The 27,275-nt window shown below is 41.5% G+C and overlaps 1 protein-coding gene across 2 annotated transcripts in view; it reads left to right on the plus strand.

The window, feature by feature from the left end:
• Nucleotides 1-27,275, plus strand: part of HECW1 (HECT, C2 and WW domain containing E3 ubiquitin protein ligase 1) — a 183,577-nt gene that overhangs the window by 68,417 nt on the left and 87,885 nt on the right. For both annotated transcript variants that reach the window (XM_010581800.1, XM_010581802.1), the window contains exons 4-5: nt 11,979-12,054; nt 22,362-22,531. In XM_010581800.1, coding sequence (XP_010580102.1) covers nt 11,979-12,054; nt 22,362-22,531 — 246 coding nt within the window. The remainder of the gene's footprint in view (nt 1-11,978; nt 12,055-22,361; nt 22,532-27,275) is intronic.

Consider the following 27,275-nt stretch of genomic DNA (forward strand, 5'->3'; position numbering starts at 1 on the left):
CCTGGTTTTAATAACAGCCTATTTATTTCTCTGTTTTTTCCCAAAAGGATCTAACTTTGCAGCTGCCTCCCTACACTATGCAATAGCACCCTGTGAGTCTTCGTGCTGTTTGGAGCTGCTACCGCTGAGAGGACACTCAGGGTTTGCACTTTAATTTTTGGTTGTGCCTTTGGGGGTGAGGAACAGAGGGGTGTGGCAGGTTGACCCTGGCTGGATGCCAGGTGCCCACCAAAGCTGTTCCATCACTCCCCCCTCCTCAGCTGGACAGGGGAGAGAAAATATAACAAAGGGCTCGTGGGTCGAGATAAGGACAGGAGAGCTCACCAATTACTGTCACAGGCAAAACAGACTCAGCTTGGGGAAAATTAACTCAATTTATTACCAATCAACCAGAGTAGGGTAATGAGAAATAAAACCAAATCTCAGAACACCTTCCCTCCACCCCTCCCTTATTCCCAGGCACAACTTCACTCCCAGATTCTCTGCTTACCCCCTCCCCCAGTGGAGCAGGGGGATTGGGAAAGGGGGTTGGGGTCAGTTCATCACATGTTATTTCTGCTGCTTCATCCTCCTCGGGGGCAGGACTCATCACACTCTTCCCCTGCTCCAGCGTGGGGTCCCTCCCACAGGAGACAGTCCTCTATGAACTTCTCTAACGTGGGCCCTTCCCACGGGCTGCAGTTCTTCACGAATTGCTCCACATGGGTCCCTTCCACGGGCTGCAGTCCTTCAGGAGCACACTGCTCCAGCGTGGGTCCCCCGCGGGGTCACAAGTCCTGCCAGAAAACCTGCTCCGTGGGCTCCTCTCTCCACAGATCCGCAGGTCCTGCCAGGAGCCTGCTCCAGCATGGGCTTCCCACGAGGTCACAGCCTCCTTTGGGCACCCACCTGCTCTGGCGTGGGGTCCTCCACAGGCTGCAGGTGGACATCTGCTCCACCGTGGACCTCCATGGGCTGCAGGGGGACAGCCTGCCTCACTGTGGTCTTCACCAGGGGCTGCAGGGGAATCTCTGCTCTGGCGCCTGGAGCATCTCCTCCCCCTCCTTCACTGACCTGGGTGTCTGCAGATTTGTTTCTCTTAGATGCTCTCACTCCTCTCTCTGGCTGCCATTTCTGTCTGTCCCGCAACTTTTTTTCCTTCTTAAAAATGTTATCCCAGAGGCGTTACCACTACCGCTGATTGGCTCGGCCTTGGCCAGCGGCGGGTCCGTCTTAGAGCCAGCTGGTGTTGGCTCTGTTGGACACACAGGGGAAGCTTCCAGCAGCTTCTCACAGAAGCCACCCCTGTAACCACCCCCCCAGCTACCAAAACCTTGCCACACAAAGCCAATACAAGGGGGAAACTGCCAAGTGTGTCTCATGATGTCCTCATTTTCTACTGTGAGTGATGCATCATTGGCAGGGGCAGCACAGGCTGCTTCAGTGTCCTGCAGTTCAGGGATATATAATGCTGCTGCAGCAGAAGAGGATAAAATATTAATGCCATGAAGTCAGTGGCCAAACTCTTACCACTTTCAGAGGGGTCAAAATTGACTTCCAGATTCAGCAGTCATCCTTTGTGTCTTACTGTCGACTGGCAGCACAGCCTGCCCCAAGATGAGAGGGGAAAAGTTGAGTCTCTTGTTCTTCTCTTTCCAACTGGTTAAGGGGGCATGGTCCAAGGAGGTGGCTTGCATCAGATCTGCTTCCATGTAGCCCAAAGTTTTGGACACTGACAAGAAAGTTTTGTTTCTGCTACTGCAGGAAAGAGAAGAGCAGAGTGAGAGCTGCTGCTGGAAGGGCAGCCTCGTCGCAGAGCACCAGCCTCTGCTCACCATGGCTTCCAGCAATGGCAACAGCAACAGCCCAGCTCTGCTCTCCTCTCCTTGCCCATCACCACTCATACAGCTGCAGACAAGTGAGTTTGGGAGCTGCCTGCGCAGGGAAGGAAGGAAGGGATGAGCTGTTTGCTTGGCAGAGGACAGGAATGTTGCTGGTGGGAATGAGGGGGAGATGTTTTCTGCAGAAGACACCTGCTTCCACATGAGGAGAGGGAGGGCTCTGGGAGGCAGGGGACACAGAGTTTCCTTGGGGATGGGAGCCACTTCTCTTCCATATGAGTACTGGATGATGATGATGTGGGGGATGTGTGTAGTGTGGGGTATGAACCTCTGTGTTGCCTTGTTCTGTTCCACAGAAAGGCTTCCCAGAGTTGGCTGAAGTGTTTGAGATGAATTCTGCACCAATTTCCACCAAAACTGACACACGCAACAGAAAACATCTCTTGTTGCTGATAAGATGTGATATGTTTATTAAGATCTACAAGAATTATATCATTATACACACTGTAGTTAATGATTTCTTTGCAGTGACAGCACTCCTGCACTTAGTTGACATCCCTTTCCCCTCCTGTCATATTTAATGACTTTGCCTTCATAGGTCTTTTGCATCCAATATGCAGCAGGCCAAATCCTTCACAAGGCTTTCTGTGATGATCAAATTGCTGTAGTGAATTCATCTGTTATTGGAGATTGGATTTTGTAAATGCTGCTTCCCCCTAGAAGTCTTTGCCATACCTCAAGTTTGCTGTAACACCCCACCAGTCATTTTGAGGATGAGTCTGGCCCCTGTTTTCTTCATCCTTCAGATGGGTCGTTGACATTACTTACGAGGAGTAGCAGAGATAGAGCTGGATTTGTTCAGTCTTAAGAGAAGTCTTAGGTGGGATGTTACTGATGCCTTGAACTACCTAGTGGGAGATTATAGGGAAGAAGGAGGCAGCCTGTTCTCACAGTGCATGATGAAATGACAGCAGGCCGTAGATACAAGTTGCAACAAGGGACATTCTGATTAGACCTCAGGAATATTTTTTTTCTTAAGACAGAAGTCAAATATTAGAACAGGTTGCCGAGAGAGCTTGTGGGCTCTCCATCTTTAGAGATACTCAAAGCTGAACTGGACAGGGCCCTGAGTAGCCTGCTCTAAGTTGGTCCCACTTTGAAGGGTCAGATGACTTCAGGAGATCTCTTCCAACATTGATTATTCTATGGCAGTTTGATTACAATCAGTATTCCCACAAGCCCACTTCACTGGAGAAGGCTGTTGACTTTTTAAAGCCCGCTGCTCTAGAAAGCAGCAACCTAAGAAAAACAAAACAATGAATGCTGTAGCTAGCAGTAGCCAAATAGGAAAACAAAGGCAATTTTTAAAAAGAAACATTTTAAAAAAACAACTACACAAACAAACAAACCAACCAACCCCGTGGGTTTATTGAGATACAATAAGCAGTTTCTGCTGGGTCTAATGGATCTCCCGAAAGATACGGAGGAGAAACACTGAGTGTGAATGAGGCTGGATTAACTAAGTGATTGTAGATACTGTAAAAGGAGAAAATTTTTTTTCTTCTCAGCTTTACCCTTTCTATGCGATCATAACTGGAATAATGCTCTGTGGAGTGAAATGTTTTATTAGTAATTCAGCAAGATCAAGGGACATTTGAAGTAGCAGAGATGTTTCTCTGCTTTTTAAATCAGACTATAAATCCCTACAGTCGCCTCATTTCTGCCTAAAGTAGGATCCAAGGGTGAAAGTAAAGGGTCTGTAACTCACTTCTAGAAATAATGGTATTCATAGTGAATTGATATTTGGGGCATTCATTCAGAAGAATGGGCATTGTTCACTGCCTTGCTGCTTCTTTCATGATGTTAAGGGTCATTGACTCGATTCCCTTGTCCAGATGCTTTGACAACAAGACTAATGCATTGAGCCGTTCTTGAAATACAGCTTAGCTGAAGGATATAGTTGTCTCTCTCATGTGTGAGCATTACTTGTCTAAGTACTTGTCCCAACCACATTACATTAGAAGAGTGAGGAGTTTCTGAAGCTCTAATGAAGGCTGCCTGGAAGTAAAAACTGCCTTCTAACACAGTTTCCTGCCTTCCAAAGACATCATGAATGTGTCAGAGTTTAGAGTATTTCCACTATATATGCCCTACATTTTGATCACTCTCATTATTTTGTAGTGCAAAGAGAAAAGGTGTTAGCAGCAATTTTTTAGTTCTCCATACAAACAAAACATTTTCTTGAAAAGTTTGAATTTGGAGTCTACAGGGGCAAATTTTATGCAGAACTACAGGATTCAAACAGCGCCCAATGGGCCTGTCTCACCTGTTAATGGCAAACCTCCCAGTTATTTCAGTGGGTTGTAGGGTCTTGCTTAGCTGCTCCTGAGAGGATAATATTTACAAGCAGTTCTTGCTGTCCGAGTGCTTAAGTGCATTAATACTCTGTGTACGGACCTGTCAGGTTTACAGGTCCAATCCTGTCCTGCATTAGGCAGCTGCCTGATGTAAATCTGGTCATAAACCCAGATTTTCTTAGAGGTTGTTCGCTGGATGATGGTAACTCTGGGAAGCACAACGCTGTTTAGCAACTGCAAGGCGCCTTCTTCCCTGCTAACTCAACCAGAGTTTGTTTTGCACATTGGGGCTACTATGTGCAAAACTATGTGTAAACTACTATCATCCTTTGGACCGCTTTGAACTTGCTGAGAGACTTGTTAGCGCTCAAAGGGTCACCACCATCAAATAGCATGCAGCCTCAGAGCCAATGTGTGAGCAGTTGGTGAGATATGCTGCAGAAAGCAGTCCTCCCAGAAGTTTGCTACACATAAAGAAAAAATGGCTGCTGCTTACATGTAGTCCAGCCACTGACGCAGAAAGCAACCCAAAGCCTATCTACATGCATGTGTGATTATGTTTAAGTATCTGAAAATCTAAGAGTTTATTTAAATGAAGTTTCAAAGTGTGAAGGAAGATCAGAATCTCTAATCAAAGCTTTTCCTCTGCTGCCAGAGGATAGCTGAAATTTATTAGGCAGAACTGTTGAAACAATTAAAAAGCTGAATCTAATAAAATTTTGGAAGAAAAAGATACTGGACTCTGGGGGACATACTGATTTGTTGCCTCAATCCTCGATTTTGTTTTAATTGGAAGTGGTTGCTCTTAACATCCCTATTCTAGCTTCTGGTTATGCTGAAATAGCATTCTACCCACATAGGGTAGGTTGGGGAGTAAGAAATATTTTCATGCCAACGTGGAGACCTCATACATTTGGTATGTACTGTCATTGAATGTTCTCTTGTTGTAAGCTTGTTGATGCCTTCTAAGGGACTTTACGGATGATACTAAGCAGCAATTTTTTCTGGTGATTTAGTTTGGCTGCCAGGGTTTGTTATCTAGAATCTGCTGAAAGAATTCATAACACTTTCAATGGGAAGAAAATTATTTACTCACTTCCTTGCTACCTTTCTTAAGAGTTTCTAGGAGAGAAGTTTTTAGAATGAGAAACTTCTGTCTCCTGGGACTAAATGAAGTAATCAATAAACACTGCTACAAGATGAGGCAAAAGGAGTTTTCTGCAGACAGAGAGCAATTGCCATATGCCCGCAAAAGGCAAATTCTCCCCTTAATTAGGGAATGGCATTGAGAAGGTGGTGTGTTACAAGGCTAGAATGGCACTGACCGTGACACGTGGGGAAGACTCTGCATGTGTGTGGTCACAGTCCTTCAGGGATGTGAGCTGGCTGCAGGGCGCCCAGCAGGGAGTTAGGCTGCTGCCGGAGAAACTGGCTGCTCTCTGGAAGCACCTGATAGAAAAATACTATGGTGCCAGCACAGTGGCTTAACGAGCTAACAGGATAAGTGGAGTATATTGCATTCAAGAGCTGGATAATTCTGTTAACAGAGTGAGGGTTGTAGCTGAAGCACTGCCACTAATTAGGGCCAGATTTTCAAAGTGGTGCCTGGGATTATAGCCATAATTCTGTCAGTGACAGTCATGGAGCTCAGGTCTCCATTTGATCCTTTCACAGTTCGCCCCTTCCATCCCAGTGCACCCTGTGTTTCCAAGGTGTGGAAGAAGTCAAGTGATGGAGAGAAAGGAAGCACTTAGTTTGTGTTTATTTAGTCAATTTTTTCCCAAAACTGTTTCTTTTTAAATTTAGCGCTTGGGAGGAAATGGGAGTATTCACCCATTTGCAGATCTGCTGAGAAATTCCCTCTCTAAAGAGGACGGTAGAATATGAAGCGTGAACTTGGGATGATGTCTTATATTCTTTTACTGTGGAAAGATGCTTCACTGCTGAGCTGTGGAAAATGTAAACCTTTTTCTGCTTGCTTAGAGAGTTGTCCTAATGTTAAGGGTTCAGTGAAATCAAGAGGGCAACAGTAAAAGCCAACAGAACTAGGTTAGAGGGGAATAATTTTTTGAGGAACTCTTCTTGACACCTGTGCCATGTACACAAAGGTCTGTTCAAACAGTAGCTCCAAGCTGATTTAAACTGATACCAGGAAAGCTGTGCAGAGTGGAAACTGGTAGTCTGCCCTGGCGTTGTGCTGGGGAATTTTGGACCTGTCTTACATCTCAGATGAACTAAGGGATACAAACAGATGGAGGGAGATGGGACAAAGCATCTGCTGCTTCTTTTGCTCCTGACCATTGAATTCACACTATTAACCTTATTTACGTTGCTTTAAATCTGCAGGCAAGTTTAGTGCTCTTGAAAAGCAGAGAACAGAGAACTGGAGCTTGAAGCAAGCATAGTGCAGGTAGTTACTGGACAGCCTGTCTTTTCCCCCAGCTCTGCAACACCACATCTTTATCTCTGACACATCTACCAATACTTCTGTTTGCTGATACACAATTTGGGACTGACTTGAGGCTATTTTTCACTTGTGATTTGGATCAAGCACAGGTAACAGCCTTCCCTTTTTGCAATGCTCTCGCCTACTGCTTTTCAATCTCAGAGCCGGTGTATACAAACAGAAAATACTTTGCTGCTTTACTTTCATAGTTTCTAGTTTTCTTTCATTGTAGACTTACATCTTCCATGCAGGTTTGGATAGTACTGCTTGGAAGCGTGAGCCCTTTTGATATGTTCTTAGATCTGCTTTTTTAAAGAGAAGCTGTTGTGAATAGGTAGTATGGTCCAAGCTAGAGCTTTGCCAGTTTACAATACCTGACTATTTAATCTGCATTAAATATTACTGTAGTTACAATCTGTGCTGTCAGTGTAAAATATTGTAGGTTTTAATTAGCACCTTTTAAAATTGGAACTTGATTGGATTGAGCATTAGGTCATGTCCATGATATTCACCATATAAAGTCAATAAATACAAACAGGTAGTGCAGCACTGTTTTTAATATCACTGCAGTTTCCTCTGTTTTAAATATAAGAAATATTGGCCTGTGTGAGATAATTTATATCAGTTAGGAGCATTAAATGTTACCATTCTTTTGCAGCAGAAGCTACTGATACAGAAGTGCTTTGGCTGTCAGTGAAGAGTAAGATTTCTTAAACCAGGTGTTTCTTTTACTTGTGGGAAAAGAAAATTTGCTTAGCTTTGTTGAATCTCTTTGTGTGGTTGCAGGGGCCAAAAATGCCCTTCTGGAGAGGAAAGTGTGTTACAGAACATTAAGACTAAGGCTTAACAGTATTTTTCTGTGCTGTGTGTGGGAAAAGGACTAAGTGCTTGTATTTGTCAGCTGTGCATGTCTAGTTGTGGTAGAAGCATGTAATAAAATCCTATTAATCCTGTTTTGTATCAGCAGGACTTTTAAAATAATTAAGTTGCACAATATACAAACACGCTAAAAGGGACTTAGTGGTGCAAAGCATGCTTTACCAGCATGCTGCACTAGTACTGGTGACTGTGGTGCCCAAAAGCAGATTTTCTAGTACAGCACCAGGCAAACACAGTTACAGCTTCTTCCAGACCTGCATTCACCCTGTATGTGTCTCCAAAAGTATTTGCCTCATCGTAAGCTAGAGGTACAGGGAGGCTGAACAGGGGCACCCAAGGTGTGACCTGTAAGCCACTTTAATTTCAGGAGCAAGAGTGCTGTCCTTGTTACTCTTCCATGTATCTAGGTAGACTGGTGAAGTGTAAGGTATTTTAGGAGACATTTTTAATTAGCTGTTAGAGTCTCTGTTTCTTAGCTTCTGCTTAGACAAATTTTTAGTGTTGCACTTGGAATTTTGCCTCAGCAAGAGCTGATGGACTGTAGTACTCTGGGATTTCTCAATATTTTTTTTTTTCTTTTTTTTCATAACACATACCATGGTTAAAGAGGGAGGGAGTCTCAAGGGCTCCATTTGCTAGTGTGAAGCCTGCCTCCTTTCTTATTCAGAGTCACATAACTTCCCTCCAGCATTTGCAAGAACTACTCACAAGGAAAAGTGATACTAGGACAAGACTGTATTATGTTTAGCTTTCAGTCATCTCCTTCTGTCTTTTTTCTCTCTGCTGAAAAAGTAAAAAGTGCTACCGAACGTGGATCTTTTCCTGAGCTCAGCAAGTCCCGAGAGGCTTGGATCTGGCCTCAGGTACCTCCCCATGTTTCACAGATAGCCATCACAGGCTCTGGTGGTTGCCTTTTGCCATGCTTCAGAGGTTGGGAAACTCTGTAGCAGACCAGAACATTTTACAGTGTGTGTTCACTGGAGAATGTTTTAAAGGAAGTACTGATATTTCTCCAAGTGCTTGAGTGCATGCACTCCCATCAGTGGCAACGACACCAGCTCCGATTACAAGCAAGGAAAGTGAAAGCAGGTTTGAATCTGGTTCAGGAAGCCTTCAGTTTTCTGAGAGATTCAGCTAGGCTTGAAATTGCAGCTCACGTCCCATCTCTTTGTGTCTAGATATGACAGAGTTATGTAATAAAACTATATTCATCCTGTTTTGTATCAGCAAGACTTGTAAAATAATTAGGCTGGGCTGCACAATGTGCAAACATGACATTATAAACTAAAAATATTAAACTAATTCAGACTGAGTTCTCACTTCAAGGGCATAAAAGAGCACCAAAGTTATTGAGGGAAAATCACAATTGTTCCTTCCCATACCAAGGACTTCAAGTCCATAGGATGTCAAGTGACAAGATGAATGTTGTCCTCCTGTCAACTAACTATGTTTTAAGTGGCAGTTGAGAAGATGGAGCGGGTTTTTACCTCCCAATGACTAAATTCAAGGTTTACTTACAGTGACAAAACTCCCAATGTAATTATATTGTCTGGATCAGTCTGGATTTCTTTCATGATAAATAGCAAGCAGGAAGAGTACGACCCATGCATTTCTCCATCCCAGGCCTCAAGACACTATGAATCCCAGTTGGTGTGGTGGCTGGTGAGCATTGATGACCACGCGCCCTCCTTTGCTCTGCCCTGCATCAAGTGTTCTTAGCCTTGTCCTCGCTACTGGGGACAGCTTGGTATTGTATTAGAAAACGGTGAATCTGAACTGCAGCAAATAGAATTTTTTATTTCCAGAAGATCAGACTTAATGTCGGGAGACTTTTCTCCCTTCCTTCCCTGCTGTTCCTTCTGACTCCTTGAAATGCCAATATTAAAGTATAATCACTTTCCTAGCCTTCCTAATATCCTTCCCTGGGTATGTCCATGCATAATCACACCTTCCTTTGAGAGAGGACATCTACCTGCTTTTGATTCCCCTCTGGAATGTGCCCTGCCATGCTTGAGGACCCGTTTTGTGGGTGAGAAGGTGCAGCGTACGTGTGGGGAGAGTGGCAGGCCAGTACCACCAGACCACTGGAGGACGAGGAGCACAGGTTTGGGATGGTAGAGCTATACACGAGGCGTTTGGCTTGGTGTATGAAGTCTTTAATGGTGCATCCCAGGTCTCAGCCCAAACATAAGTGCCTCTCTCCCTCAGCCTTTCTGCCCTGCATTCCCTTTCTTAGCTGCCTGGACAGGAAGAAAATCAGAAGAGCTTCAAAAAAGTGTTGTGGTGTGTTTCAGATTACTAAGGTTACATGCTAGATATTATCAAAATGCCTAGCGTTTTGATGCAGTGTTGCATCTCAGTTACGCTGGGATAAACTGTGGAGTATATAATTCGCTTATGCAGCAGGGCTGGTTTTTATATCCCATGATTGTGTGACTGAGGGGTGAGCACTTGACAGGACGGTGTGACATACCCCTGCTTCACAGAATAAATGGATTCTTTAGGAGCAAATAAATTTTTTTTGTTGTTGTTTCACTTATGGGGCTGGATGTGTTACTACTCTCTTTGTGTAATGCCAAGCTTTGCCAGTGCAGGTTTGGCCATGCTGGGGATGCATGGGTATATCAGAATTTGTGACAATACCCTAGTATAACTGCCTCGATACAATTTCACTAATATAGATACAGCCCCAAAAGGATCATTTAACAGCAACGTATTTTTAAGTTTTGAACAGGCTGGTATTTGCAGGACCCCATCAGATCCACCCCCAGTCTGTTCAAAGCATAGACTGTTTAACTATTCATACTAATTTCATGGCAGATCTAAAAACCCCAGAGAAATGTTTAAGGACTGGAAAAAAGCACGTTTTGCAAATGTGCACATATCTAGGTCAGTTGGCTCAGTTACTGTCCTGGATAAAATCATGAAAAGACCATAAGTAGTAAGCATTAAAGGATAATGTGTAATAAATGTCAGGCAGTGATGTAGTATGAAAAATACATCTTGACAAGGAAATGTCATTGTTTCTTGGTGGGATCACAACTTTGGCTGGTAAAGGTTACTGAGTTCTCGTCATAAAATTCTCATAGTCACATATACTGATTTAAACGTGTGTCTATCCAGAAATCGGTGGTGACTTCAATAAATGTATTGAAACCTCTTTAGCTGAGAAGGCTGAAAGTGAAATTGCAACTAATTAGCTGTGATCCAGTAGGGATGTTTCTACCGGAATTTGCTCATAGTTCCACTCTACTCCGTACCCTTTTTCCCATTTAAATAGTCTATAAGTCCAACAGAGCCCATTTTTTTTAATAATGGTGTCTAAATTCAAACTGTATATTTATGATCTAGGCCTCATCTGTCTCTTGACCTGCCAGCTGTGCTTGTTGTTAATCCCTGCTAGCTGGGCTGCAGTGCCCACTTGCCCAGGTTTTGCACTCTCTGGGGGCAAAGAGCAGCTTGTTTTCTAAGTTAAGCTTGAATACACAATATTTAATATACTGAACAGTGAGTCATAGCTGAGTGGGCCTTCAGTTACTGCTTCCTGGCAGAAATTGGAACTTCACTGCATAAATGCTCTTTTTTCTTTTTTGCCTGAAAGCTGAACGGCAAGAATGGTGAGGAGCTGTGGCTTCCCGGGAGCACAGTAGCACTTGCTTTGATTCCAGAGTCGGTGGGAGGTAGTAATAGTAGCACCACCTCCCTGTTGAACCTTGACCCTGACTCCCGATGGCATCTCCTCTGCTCTGTTCAGGGAAGCAGTGGTGAAAACTGTTGATGGTGGGCTCCTGCTGATGCCCCAGGCACTGGCTCGAAGGTGTTCTTGCTTCCCAGTTCTGATCATGGCCAGAAGGTAGCCTGGGTCCTAATTTGCACAACAGCAGCCCCCCAAGAAACTTGCTGAACCAAAGACTGGCATTAAAACCTAGTCTGTGGAGTACAAAGGGTCATCTATTGACTTTTACTTTTTTTATTATTTTTTTTTTCTAAATCATCCTCAATGCTTCTTATCATAATTCACAGTTGTTTTTTGCACAGGGTATTAGTAAGCTCTCGGAAGTCTTTCTCACACGTATGCAATAAACTTCCTGGAACAAGATTTTCTACACTAGTAATAAGATGTTATAAAGACAGAAGTTGGTTTTAGAGGTGAGAGCCACATCCCCATCTTTATGTGCTACTTTTGTCTCCTGTTTAATAAGCAGTTCATTTTTGGGTGAGGATCTGCTGTATTAAAATTACAGCAGTATTTTTGTATCATTCTGTTTTCTTAAGGAAAAGCGTCCAGGAGGGGATGACTTAAGCCACTAGTGGTTAAATTATTACCTGGATAAAAACATTGTTTTGATTAATGGTCATCTAATTGATTCTTATTTTTACAACTAAGAATCTGTAAAAAAGACAGTTATCAAGCAATTTGTCTGTTCAAGAGTTATTGGAGACTACTCTCTCTCACCATTATTTTTTTTCCAGCAGATTTTTAAAAGCATCACCAATGAAGATTCAATCCAGGGACAAGGAAGTCGGAGGCTGATAAGTTTTTCATTATCAGGTAAGTCATTGCTGATGTGAAAGTTTTAAAGCCAGAGAGTGGGAAATTGAAGTTACTAAAACCTTTCATATGCATGTACATGTATGTATATGTACGTATGTATATATTTATGCATGGGTTTTTGCCTGTTGCTCTGGAAGTGACATTGAGACAGAGAATTCATATCTGTGATTATTGCCACACTTTCTTCCTTCAGTGAGAGTTATGTGCTCAAGTATCTTGTTCAAGTAGAGTTTTGGGGCCATGTTAGGTTTTCCTGTTTACTATTAAATGTGGTGCTATGTATGTAGGTCAGGGAAAGCAAGATCAAAGGCATGCACTTTACTTACAGAGCAAAATGTGATTTGTGGTAGTCCTCTGCTTCTTGGAGAGCACGTTCCACAGTCTTGGTCTGGACCTGAGGCAGATCCATGGGCCATGGTGCACAATCTTGTCTGTATTGCTCAACAGTGACTCTCAAACTTCTTGAGCCAGAAGACTGCTCTCACTCCTCTAAATTTTCTGAAGAATGTTCAGCCTCATTTCTTGGCATGTTACTGCAGGTTTTAAAGGCTTAATATGTTTCCATGAAGCAGCTATGGACCATTTGATCTGGCTTTGGTAAAAACAATCTGTAAATCACTTCTGTAGAAAAAATCAGTTTGTCAAAAGAGAGTAGTTGTGAGCAACGTTCCCATCTTGGAGTTTTATGCTTGCTACTTGGTTTCCATGTTTTTTAGCTCCTGGAAGACAAAGATGCTGAACTTCACTCAGGAATTCTTTGAGGAAGTAGTACAAAGAAAAAAGAGTTACCCTTGTTCAAAATTTTTACAAGTGTAGGCCTTTCTGTATAAAGTCCTACACTCAGACAAGCAGTGCGTTACATGAGTGGTTTGGTCATATGATTGATTTCAAGCTTCCCTCTAAGGTGTGTTAGAGTCAACTAGGATTTCCATATCTTTTTAATGTTAAGCATGCATGTCAGTGTTTTTCCAAATTAGGTAGCCAGTGTTGCTCTTGAGAGGTTATATGTGCTATACGGTAGGTTAGACTGATATTAGATGGGGCCATTCTAGCACATCACTTACTTTTGCTGGGTTGGACACTGGGCACCCACCCAGTCACATTAATTTGATAAAACCACAGGTTTAGCTCAGAAATAAAAAAGTAGAGTTAATATTTTTTTATGTTCTTAAATAATCTTACATAGAAAATGTTACCCAGAATTGGTAACATTTTTTCATTCTCTCAGATTCTTTGGCCTAGTAGACCGAGAGATGTCAAAAGTAATAATTTCTGAGACTGTGAAATAATGTTGTCTCAGTGGGCCCTTTTATAAGCTAAACTATCTAATTTACATCTTGATTCAAAGTATTCGAAGACCATACCTTGTAATACATTTGGGATATCTTATTCTAGTGGTTCACAAGCAATTCAATTACATTTATATCACATGCATATCAACAGCATCATCACAGCCAGGTATTTGAAAGGCTTTGAGCTCACAATTATTTTATAAAAAATTTTTGGTATCAAAATAGCTCAGTTTCGGTCTTTCTGAAATTAACAGATTAACGCATCACAAGGATTTATTTATTACCATCTTACTTGGTCAACAACAATAACAAATGTTATTTCAAAGTAAAACTATTGCTATTCCTATATCTGTTATGCTAGCTAATAAAATGCAAATCAAGCTAGGCCTTCCAGAGGCATCGGAAGGAACTGGGATTCTTTTCTGTTTGCACTAGTATCACAGCAATAGCCTCTGTATTGTCATGAGTCCTTTCAGTTCATATAGACTTTTCCTTTTCAATATCTATATTTTGGGATAATGTCACCTTCAATGTCACTACTTAAAAGTTAGGTTTCCAAATTATGGTTGATTTAATTGCAATTAAAAACCAAAAAAAGTGTAAGAACATTAGTCTGACTGGGGACCATTGCATTAGGTGCTGTAGTAACACAAGAGCCCTTGTGCCCTAAGCAGTTTATCATCTAAAGAATGTGAGAAGAGGTATACCTTCTACCATATCAATTTTTAAAAAGAAAAAATTATTAAAATGGGGGAGAAAAATCTTGAAGTAGGCCAAATCCCAAGAAATGCTGAACGACATCAGTCCATTTCAGCTGACTTGTATTGCTTGCTCTACTGCCTAGACAGTCCAGCGAGACCCTGTGTTAAAATGAACTGTGCAGAAACAGTTTCTTTCTAGAATTTGGTGACAAAGTGCTTTATTCTTTCTGTAGTTTTATTGAGTATTTGCTTGGACAAAATCCAAGTGGTTTCACTGGAAGTTTTGCCTGAGGAAAGATTTCTGAATCTGAATAAAAGTGTCAAACAAAGAAAAAAGTATAAACTGATGCTTCAAGGCAAAAGGAGATTGCTAACTTCCTGAGAAGAGAAATAGCTGAGAGTTTGCATTACATCAGTAGGAGGTTTGTTTTCTTTGTGTTTGCTTCTTTGGAGACTGGAAGTTGGTTCTGTTGAAGGTTAGTTCAGATTAATAGGTTTATTAGCAACACTTATCTCAAAGAAGATAATTTCCCATGATTAAGCTTTTTAATCGTTCATATGATGATGGTATTATTATAGCTTTCATTATTTAAAATACTGAGAGAAATATTGCAAAAATAATTTAGCTAGATTAAATACAGTCGTTAAGGAAAGCTATGTACTCACTTTGCATTTACGTTCCAACATGGACTTTTCTGCTGTTACCAGTGAATGTCACACTTCTGATAAGGCGGCTGAAAGTGTCAGAGCTCTCTCATATGAAGTACAGAAAGAAGAAATGTGCTAAGCTTCCCAAGATGTACCAGCCATTTAACTGAAGGTTCACGGTTTAGCAGCAGTATAACTCATTAGCTGAAAGCCCTTGAAACCATTCTGTTGGCGGGTATATTTAGGAAGTGTTATCATGAGGTTTGCATGATATGCCTCCTAGCTATATGTTGCATCAAATAACTTTTTTCAAGCTTTAGTATTTCACATATCTCATGTGCTTGCACGCTCTTTATTTATAAGTGTTCTTGTGGAACAAATGGTGTGAAATGCTTGATCAGAATGCAGATGTATAATATACTTTATCTTCCAACCATTTTTTGAAATCCTAGTGACTGACTTTATAACAGGAGTTCTATCCACTAAATTTTGTTTATTTAATACTGCTATAAATCTGCCTCTTCTTCTGCCCTCTCCAACTCAAGCTAGCTTGCCCGGATGTATTCTTTGTAAACCTGAGTTATTAATCACTTGACTTTTTCTTACCCGTCAGAGCTTGTGCAAAGGTGAGGTGACTTTCTACCACCTCCAGTACACCTGTGCCTACCAAGTACTGCAGTGCTCTAGAGTAACAGTTTTAAAGGCGTCAAAAGGCTTGAACTCAACTACTTTATTATCCTATATAACACAGGCCACTTTGCTTCATGGTGTGGAGCTTTGTGTGAGTTTGGCTCAGACTTATCTTACAGACAGGTGTGTAGTCTGGATCTGAGGATACCAAGAGATGGTACTTTGCTCCAGTAGTTAATCACCCGCAGTGGTAAAAACTCCCCCTTGCTTCCCCCCTTCATGTTACCTGTTCAGATTTTTTCTGGGTTTTCCTTGACAAAGACAATTAAAAAGGCAGCCTGTCTTTCAGCCATTTTTCAATAATTAATTTCTCTATTCCTTTTCATTTATTAATAGACCTATTTTCTTCCTGATACATCTGCTGCCCATTTCTTACACAAAGGAGAATCCCTTTCATTTTCCCCTGTAGCATTTCCAGCTAGAAAAATCACTTTCTCCTCTTTTCCACTGTCTTTACTATTTTGCCTGGGAGCCTCACATGACAGAAATGTTTTGGCTTATCTGTTCCACTTAGTCTTTTTTTCAAAAAATCTCAGATCTTTAAACACCTCCTTGTGCAACTACCCCAGCCAATGATTTCTTTCTTACATTCTTTTTTTAAAGGAAAATGGAGTCTTGTCTATAGAGCTGTAGGTTTCTGAGAGCAGAAAGAACCACTTTAGTTACCTGATTTAACCTCTTGCATATCACCAGTTGCACAACCTCATTCACAAGCTGATCAAGCCAGTAATCTATTGTACATTATGTAGTATCTTTCTCAATTCCCCTGCATTATTTTGGTGTGTTGGATTTTAAAGCTTCCTATCACTGCATATTACTGTTTGATTTCTAAAATCTCTTGATATTTGTTTCATGAAATCTAATACCAGATGCAGCACTTCTGTGAATCTGTGCTCACTTTCCTTACAATAAGTTTTAGTATCATATACTGCTGCATGAATCAAATTGGCATTTCCAAACGAATGCAATATTGCTGGGCTCTTGCTGTTGAAAGGTTATTACACTGCTAGTAGCTAAAATAATTTCTATTCCTTTAAAAGCACATAGCTGAGAGGCAGTACTTACGTGCCTTCTGTTGAATCTTCAGCAAGCAGAGTTTTGTTGTTCCTTCCTTTGAAGCCACCACTATGTCTCAGGTAGCTCAGCTCAGTATGTGAGCTGCTGCCGCCTAAGATAGGTCCTACTTGTTCTGATCAAGCTCTGCAAAGTGCAGTCTACAAAAGAAGCACTGACATATTAGCACCCTGGCAATTACCTTACCTCATTGGTACTCAACCCAAATACCAGTCCTGTTCCAGAACATTTTTTCCATGTCAGAACCTGAGCTGACGGCTCTTTGGGAATTTACAAAGGAAAACTGAAGGGAAATGCTGGAGCTGTCCATTGACATCCTAATTAGCAACTCTCTTGTTGTGATGGATCATGGAGATGGTTTATTGTGCCTTGATACATGAACTATCAGGATCTCAGTAAGATGACAGTATTTTTACTTTCTGCCATTAATGAGCGGATCAGAGACAATATATTCCATTTTGGTATTCATCAAGCTAAATCACAGTCTGAATTGACTGTGGTCTTTCCAGTGACCCTTTGGTCTTTCCAGTGTCCTGGTAACTTTGCAGTACTTCAGTAGTTATGCTTTTAGATATGTTCTGGGCAAGTTTGGCCTAACTCAAGATGTCTTCATCTTCTCGGAGGGTCAGGTGGCTCATGAGGAATATGTATCATTTCCTGGCTCTGAGAACATGGGGCTAGTATGCTAAATAAGAAAAATGTGAATTCAGTGAGTTGGCCACAGCATTTCTGGGACTTAATGATCTCTCCCACAAGTGTCAGTATAGCTAGCTGCAAGACATCTGTTGTCATCAGTTGGATGGTGCTTGGAAACACGAAGGGCATTCAGTACCTGTTGTCCTCTGTTGGAAGGAATTTGCCAACTGTATTAGAATATCAGTATCAGTTTCTCAAAACTAATAGCTCTGCTACTCATTAGTCTTTGACCCTTCTGCTGGTTTGTAGACTATGTCTACTTCAGTGAAGTAAAATATGCACCATCAAGAGACTAGGTGGACTCAGTCTTCTTGAGACACATTTATAAACTGCACAGAATAGCCTTGTGTATTATTTCTAGGAAATTTCTTCTGCTGCTGTTGGCAAAACCTTCTCATCCCTTGAGGAGAACAGCTTCTAACTTCTTTAACTTACTACTGACAGATTGATGACCAGACTAAATGTAATTAATTTAGAAAACAGACTGCTTCAGACTCCGGTTCTTGCTCTGATTCTCCATCCTTTTCTGTCATGTTCCTACATAGAGCATGGGTCTGGACCAGTACCTCACTATGTCTGCAGGGAACTGAAATACCAACTTTAAGATAGTTTTGCTGATCAGAGAATCTCTTTGCTGAGCATGACAAAATGTGACTTACACACCCAAATCATACCTCTCCCCTGACCAGATGTGTTCGAGCTCTGTCTGTTGGAATTGATATCCCCACCTGGTTCCATGTTTTGCCAATAAGTACACGCTAGTTTCCAGATTGCCACAAAAATAGAGTCTCCATCACTATCCAGTCATCAGTGCCCCAAAGTTTGTGATGCCGCATGGAAGATGGATTTGCAGAATGATCCTTTACAAGGCAGACGGGGAAGTCCATGGCTCACCTTCGGGACAGAGGCTATGTGCATGCAAGTGACCTAGAGCAAAGCTTCCTTAGGTCTCATTGACACCCAGAGATCAGCATGTATGTAAGGGAAGCCCTGAAGTTAGAACAAATTCATAATTCACTTGGGGGAATGTGGCAGGTTGACCCTGGCTGAACACCAGGTGTCCACCAAAGCCATTCTATCACTCCCCCCTCCTCAGCTGGGCAGGGGAGAGAAAATATGACAAAGGGCTCGTCAGTCAAGATAAGGACAGGAGAGATCACTCACCAATTACCATGATGTGCAAAACAGACTCAGCTTGGGGAAAATTAACTCAATTTATTACCAATCAACCAGAGTTGGGTAATGAGAAATAAAACCAAATCTCAGAACACCTTCCCTCCACCCCTCCCTTATTCCCAGGCACAACTTCACTCCCAGATTCTCTACCAGCCCCGCCAGTGGCACAGGGGGATGAGTAATGTGGTTTACGGTCATTTCATCACACGATATTTTCTGCCGCTTCATCCTCCTCAGGGGCAGGACTCATCACACTCTTCCCCTGCTCCAGCGTGGGGTCCCTCCCACAGGAGACAGTCCTCCACGAACTTCTCTAATGTGGGCCCTTCCCATGGGCTGCAGTTCTTCACGAATTGCTCCACATGGGTCCCTTCCACGGGCTGCAGTCCTTCAGGAGCACACTGCTCCAGCGTGGGTCCCCCGCGGGGTCACAAGTCCTGCCAGAAAACCTGCTCCGTGGGCTCCTCTCTCCACAGATCCGCAGGTCCTGCCAGGAGCCTGCTCCAGCATGGGCTTCCCACGAGGTCACAGCCTCCTTTGGGCACCCACCTGCTCTGGCGTGGGGTCCTCCACAGGCTGCAGGTGGACATCTGCTCCACCGTGGACCTCCATGGGCTGCAGGGGGACAGCCTGCCTCACCATGGTCTTCACCAGGGGCTGCAGGGGAATCTCTGCTCTGGCGCCTGGAGCATCTCCTCCCCCTCCTTCACTGACCTGGGTGTCTGCAGATTTGTTTCTCTTAGATGCTCTCACTCCTCTCTCTGGCTGCCATTTCTGTCTGTCCCGCAACTTTTTTTCCTTCTTAAAAATGTTATCCCAGAGGCGTTACCACTACCGCTGATTGGCTCGGCCTTGGCCAGCGGCGGGTCCGTCTTAGAGCCAGCTGGTGTTGGCTCTGTTGGACACACAGGGGAAGCTTCCAGCAGCTTCTCACAGAAGCCACCCCTGTAACCACCCCCCCAGCTACCAAAACCTTGCCACACAAACCCAATACAGGGAAGCAGCAGGCAGCAGTTAGTATAAGCCATTTTTCTGCAATGAAGTGAGCCTAGCTGGATTAGGATGCATGCACTTACAATTACTGAAAATCTGCAGCAGTGAAAGAGTCTGTGGTAGCTGTGTCTCCACCTGGATTCTTTCCTTCCATCATCTTTCATGAGACATGGCCTGACATTATTAAACTGTTAGATGTATATAACCTCTTTCATGCTAAAGTCGATTTATGAGTAAATGGGAAACTGACATATGGTATATTAATAATTTCTTCTAAGAGACTGGATGAAAATACACCTTTGCAGAGCATACATGAGTTACCTTGGTAGCATTTCCTCATATGCCTCCAAGAAATACAGTGTAAAGCCACAGTTTACAGCAAGGCACATTCAAGTCTTCTGGAATTAATTGGTTTCACCAAAGATTTAAATTCCGTTAACCTCAAACCATCACTTGAATATTTAGTATTTTCAGAACCTTTTTCTGAGGACAATACAGATAAGAGAGAAATATTTTCATTTGGGGAAGCAGAATAACTGGGATTCTTCTATTGGGATGTTACACAGCAGGGGTAAGAGAGTACCTGAGTCTTTGGTTACAAGTTAGAGCATCCATAGGTTCCATTTCAAATTAAATGGACTTCTGGATATCTGCAGATGCCCATGTAGCTTTGTTCAGAGCATTTGCATTTTTGATGCTCTGTTTTTCACGGTGCTGAGAATCTGTGGTGAGATATGTAAGTATAACTGGGATATTTGTCCTTGAGAAGGCAATTTCTGCTATCCCTGTGCATGCTTTGGACATTAAAAATTGAAGTTTCTAACTGACATTTTTACAAAATTTGTTGTATTATGCAATGTAAGCAAGCAAGTGACACAAAACTTCCTGTTCTGGGCTTAGCTAAATTATTTTTCCTCACCCAAATACAAAAAGTAGATTACTAACTAAGGTTAGGAGTACCTTCACCTTCACGGCTGTGCTTAATTCCCATAACTGGAAAGATGCTGGTAGGTCATTGTAATATGTATGTTCTTTATGATACATAATATATAAATATACATAATTGAGTGCTAGTTATTTTCTTTTCTGTCTATCAATAGACCATTTATTTGCACAGTGGTACCCAAAGATAGTGCAGTCTCTCTTTGAAGGAAAAAAAAATTAGAAACTTATACAGCAATAAATATTTCAGTGTCAGAATCTTTTGAGGAAACATCAGAGAGGAAGAAAATAAGATCCCAGAGGTCTTTCTCTCTTCTCATATGTTAGCAGCTTGACACTATTACACTGCTGGGCCTTGTCATGCATAGTGCTTTTGCAATCTTGGTTTCTATTCCTGGAATGTATTTCTAACAGTACAACTTCCAAAGCAAAAGAGTTTGCCATATAGGATTTTAGCAGGGTGGATAGATGAGATACATGCTGGTTACATAGAGATTGTACACTCAGAAAAAAAATTCAGTGTTATCAGTTTGAACCAGATAATTTTCTTTGTGTAACAGTGTTGCTAGGACCATGGCAGTACATACTGTCAGCAAAGTACTTTCAAATAGGTTATTAGTAGTGATGTCCTCTATTTTTTGTTAATTGTTAGAGAACATCGCAAGAATGAGATTCTTAAAATACAGTCTGTTTCAGGACCATCTGTCCAACAGCTTTTGAATATCTGCAACACGAATTGTGTGCTGAAATAGATGATTAAAACCAATCAGAACAAAAACAGTTCTTTTTCACTTGCACATTTTATTGTGTTAGCTATTACCATATGTTAAGGAAGCAAAATACAACTGGGTGAATCTTATCCCTCTTCTTGATAGAGCTGTTTTCTGGAAAAAATGCTGATGTTGGTGTAGAATGTGTATGATTTTCAGATTCATCCAAAATATTTGCCTCGAGGGTTTTACATGGTCTCCTGCAACCTGCCAGAATAATTGGGGTTTTAATAGAAGGGAATTAAAAGACTCTGAAAATTAATGTTTTCAAAACCTGCCTAAAAGAAAAAATATGTGTTTAAATTGCATGTTTAGGTATACATCTAAGCAGTTTTGGAAACTATCTTGAGTAATACTTTGTATCTCTTCAATACAGCAAGAGAAAGTAGGCAGAATGCAGTTCCATGCTTACAGCTCTATGTGAAATAAAGCTTTAAACAGAGGAGGAGAAATAAATTGCTACTGAACTCGCTAATAGGAATAAATGCTTATGTTTTCCAAACAAAGCTTAGAAATGCACCTGGAAAAAGAGAAGGCGAGAGGCTTTAGTTTGTAGCTGTTGAGCCAAAATTAATGAAATACTGGTAGGTTGGTTTGCATTTCATTGGCTTCACAGGGACAAATCGTAATGGACTTTGTGTCCTTCTTAAGAACGTTATGAGTAAATTTTGAAAAAAGTGCCTGGGGAATTTTTGTCTGCATGACTCATATTACACTCCCTGGGAGTTCTGCAGCTAGAAAGCCCTGCTTAAAATTTGGACATTATATACAAGAGTTTTCCTGAGTTACTACAGGTAATGTTAACCCCTGCAGGGAAGTAAACATTTTAAAGCAGAAAAAATGTAAAATCACTTCTCATGTAGAAAAAAGTGGTCTAAAAGCTAAGATACATAGAAAGATAAAATTGATACCTAGGAGAAATGACATATGTTGGGTGCCAAATGCCATGTCTATGTGATTAAATGAATAGATCTCTTTTTCAGAGTAGTCCTGCCACTGGAGTCAGGCTGAGCCAGTGCTTAGCTCCTTAGAGAAATCAGCAGATCACTTAAATTAAGTTGCATAAATATTGATTTAGAAGCCAGATCACTCTGCACAATCAGGTTGTAAAATTTGCAATTTCAGTATATAATCATTTGTAAATCCTAAATCACAAGATAGTTATGGTTTGGCTTTACATTACCTCAGAAGAACCATAGTGAGTTTTTTCATACTCCTGCCATATTATTTGAATTCCTTACCAGTTTCCCATATGATTTTCCTAACATCCCAGAGAGCTACCTGGAGTGTGAAAAATAATCAGGTTATTTACCTTCTTTCAGATTTCCAGGCTTTTGGTCTGAAGAAAGGAATGTTCTTCAATCCAGATCCTTATCTGAAGATTTCCATCCAGCCTGGAAAACATAGCATCTTCCCAGCGCTTCCTCATCATGGACAGGAGAAGAGATCTAAGATCATGTGTAATACTGTTAACCCAATCTGGCAAGGAGAGGTAAGCAGTTTGAGTGATAAGCTGAGACTTTTCTTAAAACATGGAAATTACTCTAGCAGTATGCCTCTGGGTTTTTTTATTCCTTTCTTGGCTAAATAGTTGTTGACCTAACTGTGCTTGATGTATTTCATGACTTCTTGTCTTAATGCAAAAGGCTTAATTAGCCACGAAGATGAATGATACATTAAAACTTTCAGTATGGGTTGTACTTTGTGGATGTAATTTATGAAGTTGTTAATTATTGAAGGCAGGCAAAAAACAGAATTGAAAAATAAACTTGGACAGTGTGAAAGGCTGCTGCTAGATTGTCACAGTGTTCTTATACAGAGAGGAGACATTACATAAAGCAGAACAAGTATAGCATACAAATAAAAAGAATCTATGTGATTGAAAAGCATCAGTGGCAATATAAATGAAAGGCAACTTTGGCACATTTGCCCATCACCTTGAAGAAATACTCTCTAGTCTGCTGCTTCTTGTTGGAATGGCTTAGTAGGTATTAATGAGATCTGAGAGTTCAATTGCTGCCTGCTGTTTTTAAATTACACGCAAAATAGCAACAGGCAACAAAGAATAAGGAATCTCTTTGGAATTAAAGGAGCCTGACTTTATGGGTGTGATTTACTGGTGTTCTCTGTCAGACCAATATCTCCACTGCAGGAAAGAGTAAAAGTAGATAAATAGACTGAACAGATTTATTCAAATTAAAATGCAAATTGTAAAGTAGTTTAGGGATAATTAGGTCAAACTGTATAGACATGGAAGTGTGAGTGGGGGAAAAAAGACTGCAGAAAAGTCACTGAATACTCCTGCCTGAAGGAGGATGTTCAAGAAACTAGGTACCACATCAGGTTGTGTGACAGGTGAGCCTGTGTGTGGGAGCTTATATAGCAGGGGCAGGGGGGCACAACCTTGAAACTAGTTGAGAAAAACACCTTCTAAAAGGACTTAATTAAGAGGAAGGCCCTGTCGTAAGGCATCCACCAAGCTGTAATTTCTCTTTGGCTCCAAGCATCAGATGTATCTGGCTGAGGGGTCCCAGGTCAAGCTGAGGAGCTCGAACTGACATGGAGGATCAGGGAGTTGGCAGAGATCTTTCAGTAAAGTGCATAAGACACAGGCCTAGAGGCGGGCAGGCATGAAGGGGAAGCTTGCTGTATGTGTGTCACACTCAGTACGTGTGATGCTGGGAGCTGGCAGCAAGTGTGGATGCCAGGAGTTGACACTTACAGGAAGACACAGGGTATGAATGTGGTCCCACCGTTCTGTATCAGCCAGAGTTAACTGCTGAGGTGGCACGCAGGCTGTCCTTGTCCAAAGAGGGCTGTGGCAGCTGTGCTGATGGAGAATGAAAATAGACCTTTTAGAAGCACTCAGTACTGATCAGAAGTCTTCTGACAACCCCTAGCCAATGTAATTCGTTCTCACTTCAAGGTCCTTTTGCACTGCTAGAGGATAAAATAACCAAAGAGTAAGAATGTGGCCCTGATAAAATGTCAAGGGTGTCTTCTCCTCAGGCCACGCAGGATGGCTGAATGTGTGGGCGGACATTTCTTTTTCAGTGGAGTTTGGCAGCGAGAAAAAGAGAAACAATGAAGTGGCCTAATTATGGACATCAGAAAGCAAAAGAGCACAGCTGGCTTCTAGCTTCTCTGTTCAGCCCCTTGGTTTTCTTGGTTGTGTGCAAGCACGCTGCTTCTCCCTTTCTGTTGTTAGCCTGTTAGTGGCTAAGGAGTCTAAAAAAGCCGAGCTGTCATTCAACATGTTCTCCTTCTGCGTTCTCTTCAGCTGATATTGGGATGTTTAACTGCACGTATTTGTGTTGCAGTCTATGCACATCAGCTAGTCTGAAGTCTTTGTTTTGCTACTGAATACCCACGTTGGTTTCTATTGCACAGAAGACCCTAGGCCTGATTTTTTTCAGCATTGTCCCTTTATGGGAGAAGGAAGACTGCAAACTGTTGCTGAATCGTGGTGGTAGCCATTCTTCTGTCCACCCTTTTTACTGATGGATGTGAATATATGAAATGAAAAATACCAAGGAATCATAACCATTTCATCAAATGGAACAGTCACTAGTTGTTTTCCCCCCAAAATATTTTAGGCAGTATATTATTTCAGAAGGGTGATTCTTTCTTAAGGTTCTCTGTCACTACATGTAAACAGAAGCCAGATGTTCTTTTTTTGGTTTTTTTTTTTTTTCATGTTGAATGACATACCTGATTTGTTTTGGCTGCTAAACTTGAAAAAATCTGGAATAGGGAAATAAAACTATAGAAATAGCTGCAGACTGGGATCTTTATATATGTTCTTGATTACCCTTGAGCAAATTCAGAAGTGAAAGAGTTGACTCAGTTTTGTAGGGCCTTAACACCAAAATAAAGTCCTACAGACTGAGAGATGACTCATTTACTTACATTAATTCGTTCTCCTATTGCCCCTCATACACTTACCAGGTTGTTCTATTTGCATAGTAACCACCTGCATTATAAGAACTCTCTGGGAGCACCATGATACCTCAGGCAATTTTTCATGTGTCTCATGTAATATTGATGATCATTTCACAGGCTGTTCAAACACCATGCAGCACAAGTTATCCTGACTTAAAGCTATTCTTCCATTGCTCTGTTTTGCAATATGTTGTACAAGAGGGCATAAAGAAATGGAAATTTCTTACTAATTGAGAAGTAGCATGTGACATTTTGATACTTGCAGCGGGGCTCTGTGTGGTGTGAAATAGCCCTCACACTAAGAATTGTTCACTGAGAGAGGTTAAAACACAGGTGGTATCTTCTGCTAGTAGAGGGGTGTCATTTTGTGATGTTTCTGTATGTTTTCACATGCTCACAGAAGCAGAAGATCAGATTCTGCTAAGCCAAAGTGCTGAATATTGCCATGTGTAATGGTGACAAGAGATGAGTACTTTGGGGGAGATCCACGCTACCTACTGAGAGTGCCTAGGCCTCTATGGGGTCAATGAGGAGAAGTAGGCAGCTGCGGAAAATAAAAATAATAGCAAGTGTCTTCAGACAGGGAACTTGTTGCTGAATCAGGGTTAATGGTCCTGCTTGTTTCCTTACTCCTGGCTCTGCTTTCAAACTGGTGCATTCTTCAGCAACATCTGTACTGTTAAATGAAATAAGTGAGTTCCTGGAAACCACATGCCACTGGACAGCTTGATTCTAAACCCTAGGTTAAGCAGACATTGTGCTGGCAGTCCACACAGTTGCAAGAGCGTAGTGGGTGAGTTGTCCTATCATGCTGATTTGAGGTAAAATGCAAAGGAAATCTCTGAAGGAAGTGCCCACTTCCCAAATCTCCCATACATCTAGTAGAATTGAGAAGGGTGAATGTTGATCGTATCTCTTCTAATATTGATATTAGAAAAATAATGACACTATTCTTGTATTATTTCATATTGAGACAATGTGTCTGCTGTCACATTCTTTGGAAAAAGCTCCTTTAAGAAGATTTAATTTGTCAGCAACCAGGAAAGTGTTAGATAGTTCAGACAAGCAATAGAGATCCTTGGGGATCATAAGCAACAAAGCAAAGTGGCTTAAAAAGTAGTTCACATACCTCCAACTGGGTAGGAAATTCTCTTGATGGTTTTGCAGATAAAGTACTTCAGGCCTCTGGACTTTCTCTTAGACATATTTATGGTATTTCTTTCTTAACTGTGGCAGTTTGAGCTAACTGCTTCTTCAGTTTTTGTTCATTTACTGGTGAGTGGATAAAGACCCTCAAGGAATGGCCAATGAGATGGCTATAAAAAGTGGCTGTTGCAACCATCCAGCATATTTAAAGTAGTAGAAAATGTCATCTGTTAAATGATGCATTGAATTTCAACTCTGATAATTCTAGCTCTGGAAGAGTAGATTGCCTTAAAGTGGGAGGCAAGTACTAGGATAAAAACGATCTCAACTCCCTGAAGCTTCCCTGTTTGTTTCTTTGCCTCAGCCTGTACAAATACTGTTAAATTATAGCTGAGGCACAACGTAGTGTTTTGGGTGGCTGCTTTATCACTCTGAAGATAGCTGCATTTCACTGGTGGATTAATTGATGTGTATAAGCAGAGGTGTTAAATACAAGAGCACTTAACAAATAGTAGTTAATGTGTCAGATCTGATAAACAGAATTACACTATTTTCACGTGTGTAACTTTTACTCTCTGCACCTCAGATAACCCACAACCTTTCAAAAGTACTGCACTTGAATGAATTCTCACATAACCTATCTCTTCAGATTACTAACACAAAATCATAAGAAGGAAACAGGGGCTCAAATGCCAGAGGGAGGTGGTTTGGGGAGAGAGGGCTTCTGTAGTGCAGGCTGTCATCAGTGATAGAAACATCAGGTTTGGATGCTGCCTGCAAGAATGCCAAGATGACATGAATGCAACTGACTGAGTGCTGGTTTGTAACTGCTTTTTTTTATGATGCAAATTTATAACTTGAGCACTGATTCTGTGATCATGAATGCTGGTGCATGATGGACCACCCAGCAGTACTGGGACTGAAAGACGCTTTGTCAAAGTAGCCAGATTGTGCCATGTGGGGTTTATGTTAGCTCTCTATTTCTTCCGAGGCTTTATGTTGGTTGGTATGATGGGTGCTACCTGATATAGCACAAACCTAGAGTGATACAAGCAAGGGATACTTGATCAAAGGTGAATCTTTCCAGAACAAAGTTAAACCATTAAAGATGCTTTAATATATTTGAATTAACAGTATGAATTTAAACT

The sequence above is a fragment of the Haliaeetus leucocephalus genome, unplaced genomic scaffold, assembly GCF_000737465.1.
Source record: "Haliaeetus leucocephalus isolate CR32 unplaced genomic scaffold, Haliaeetus_leucocephalus-4.0 Scaffold808, whole genome shotgun sequence".
Lineage (NCBI taxonomy): Eukaryota > Metazoa > Chordata > Aves > Accipitriformes > Accipitridae > Haliaeetus > Haliaeetus leucocephalus.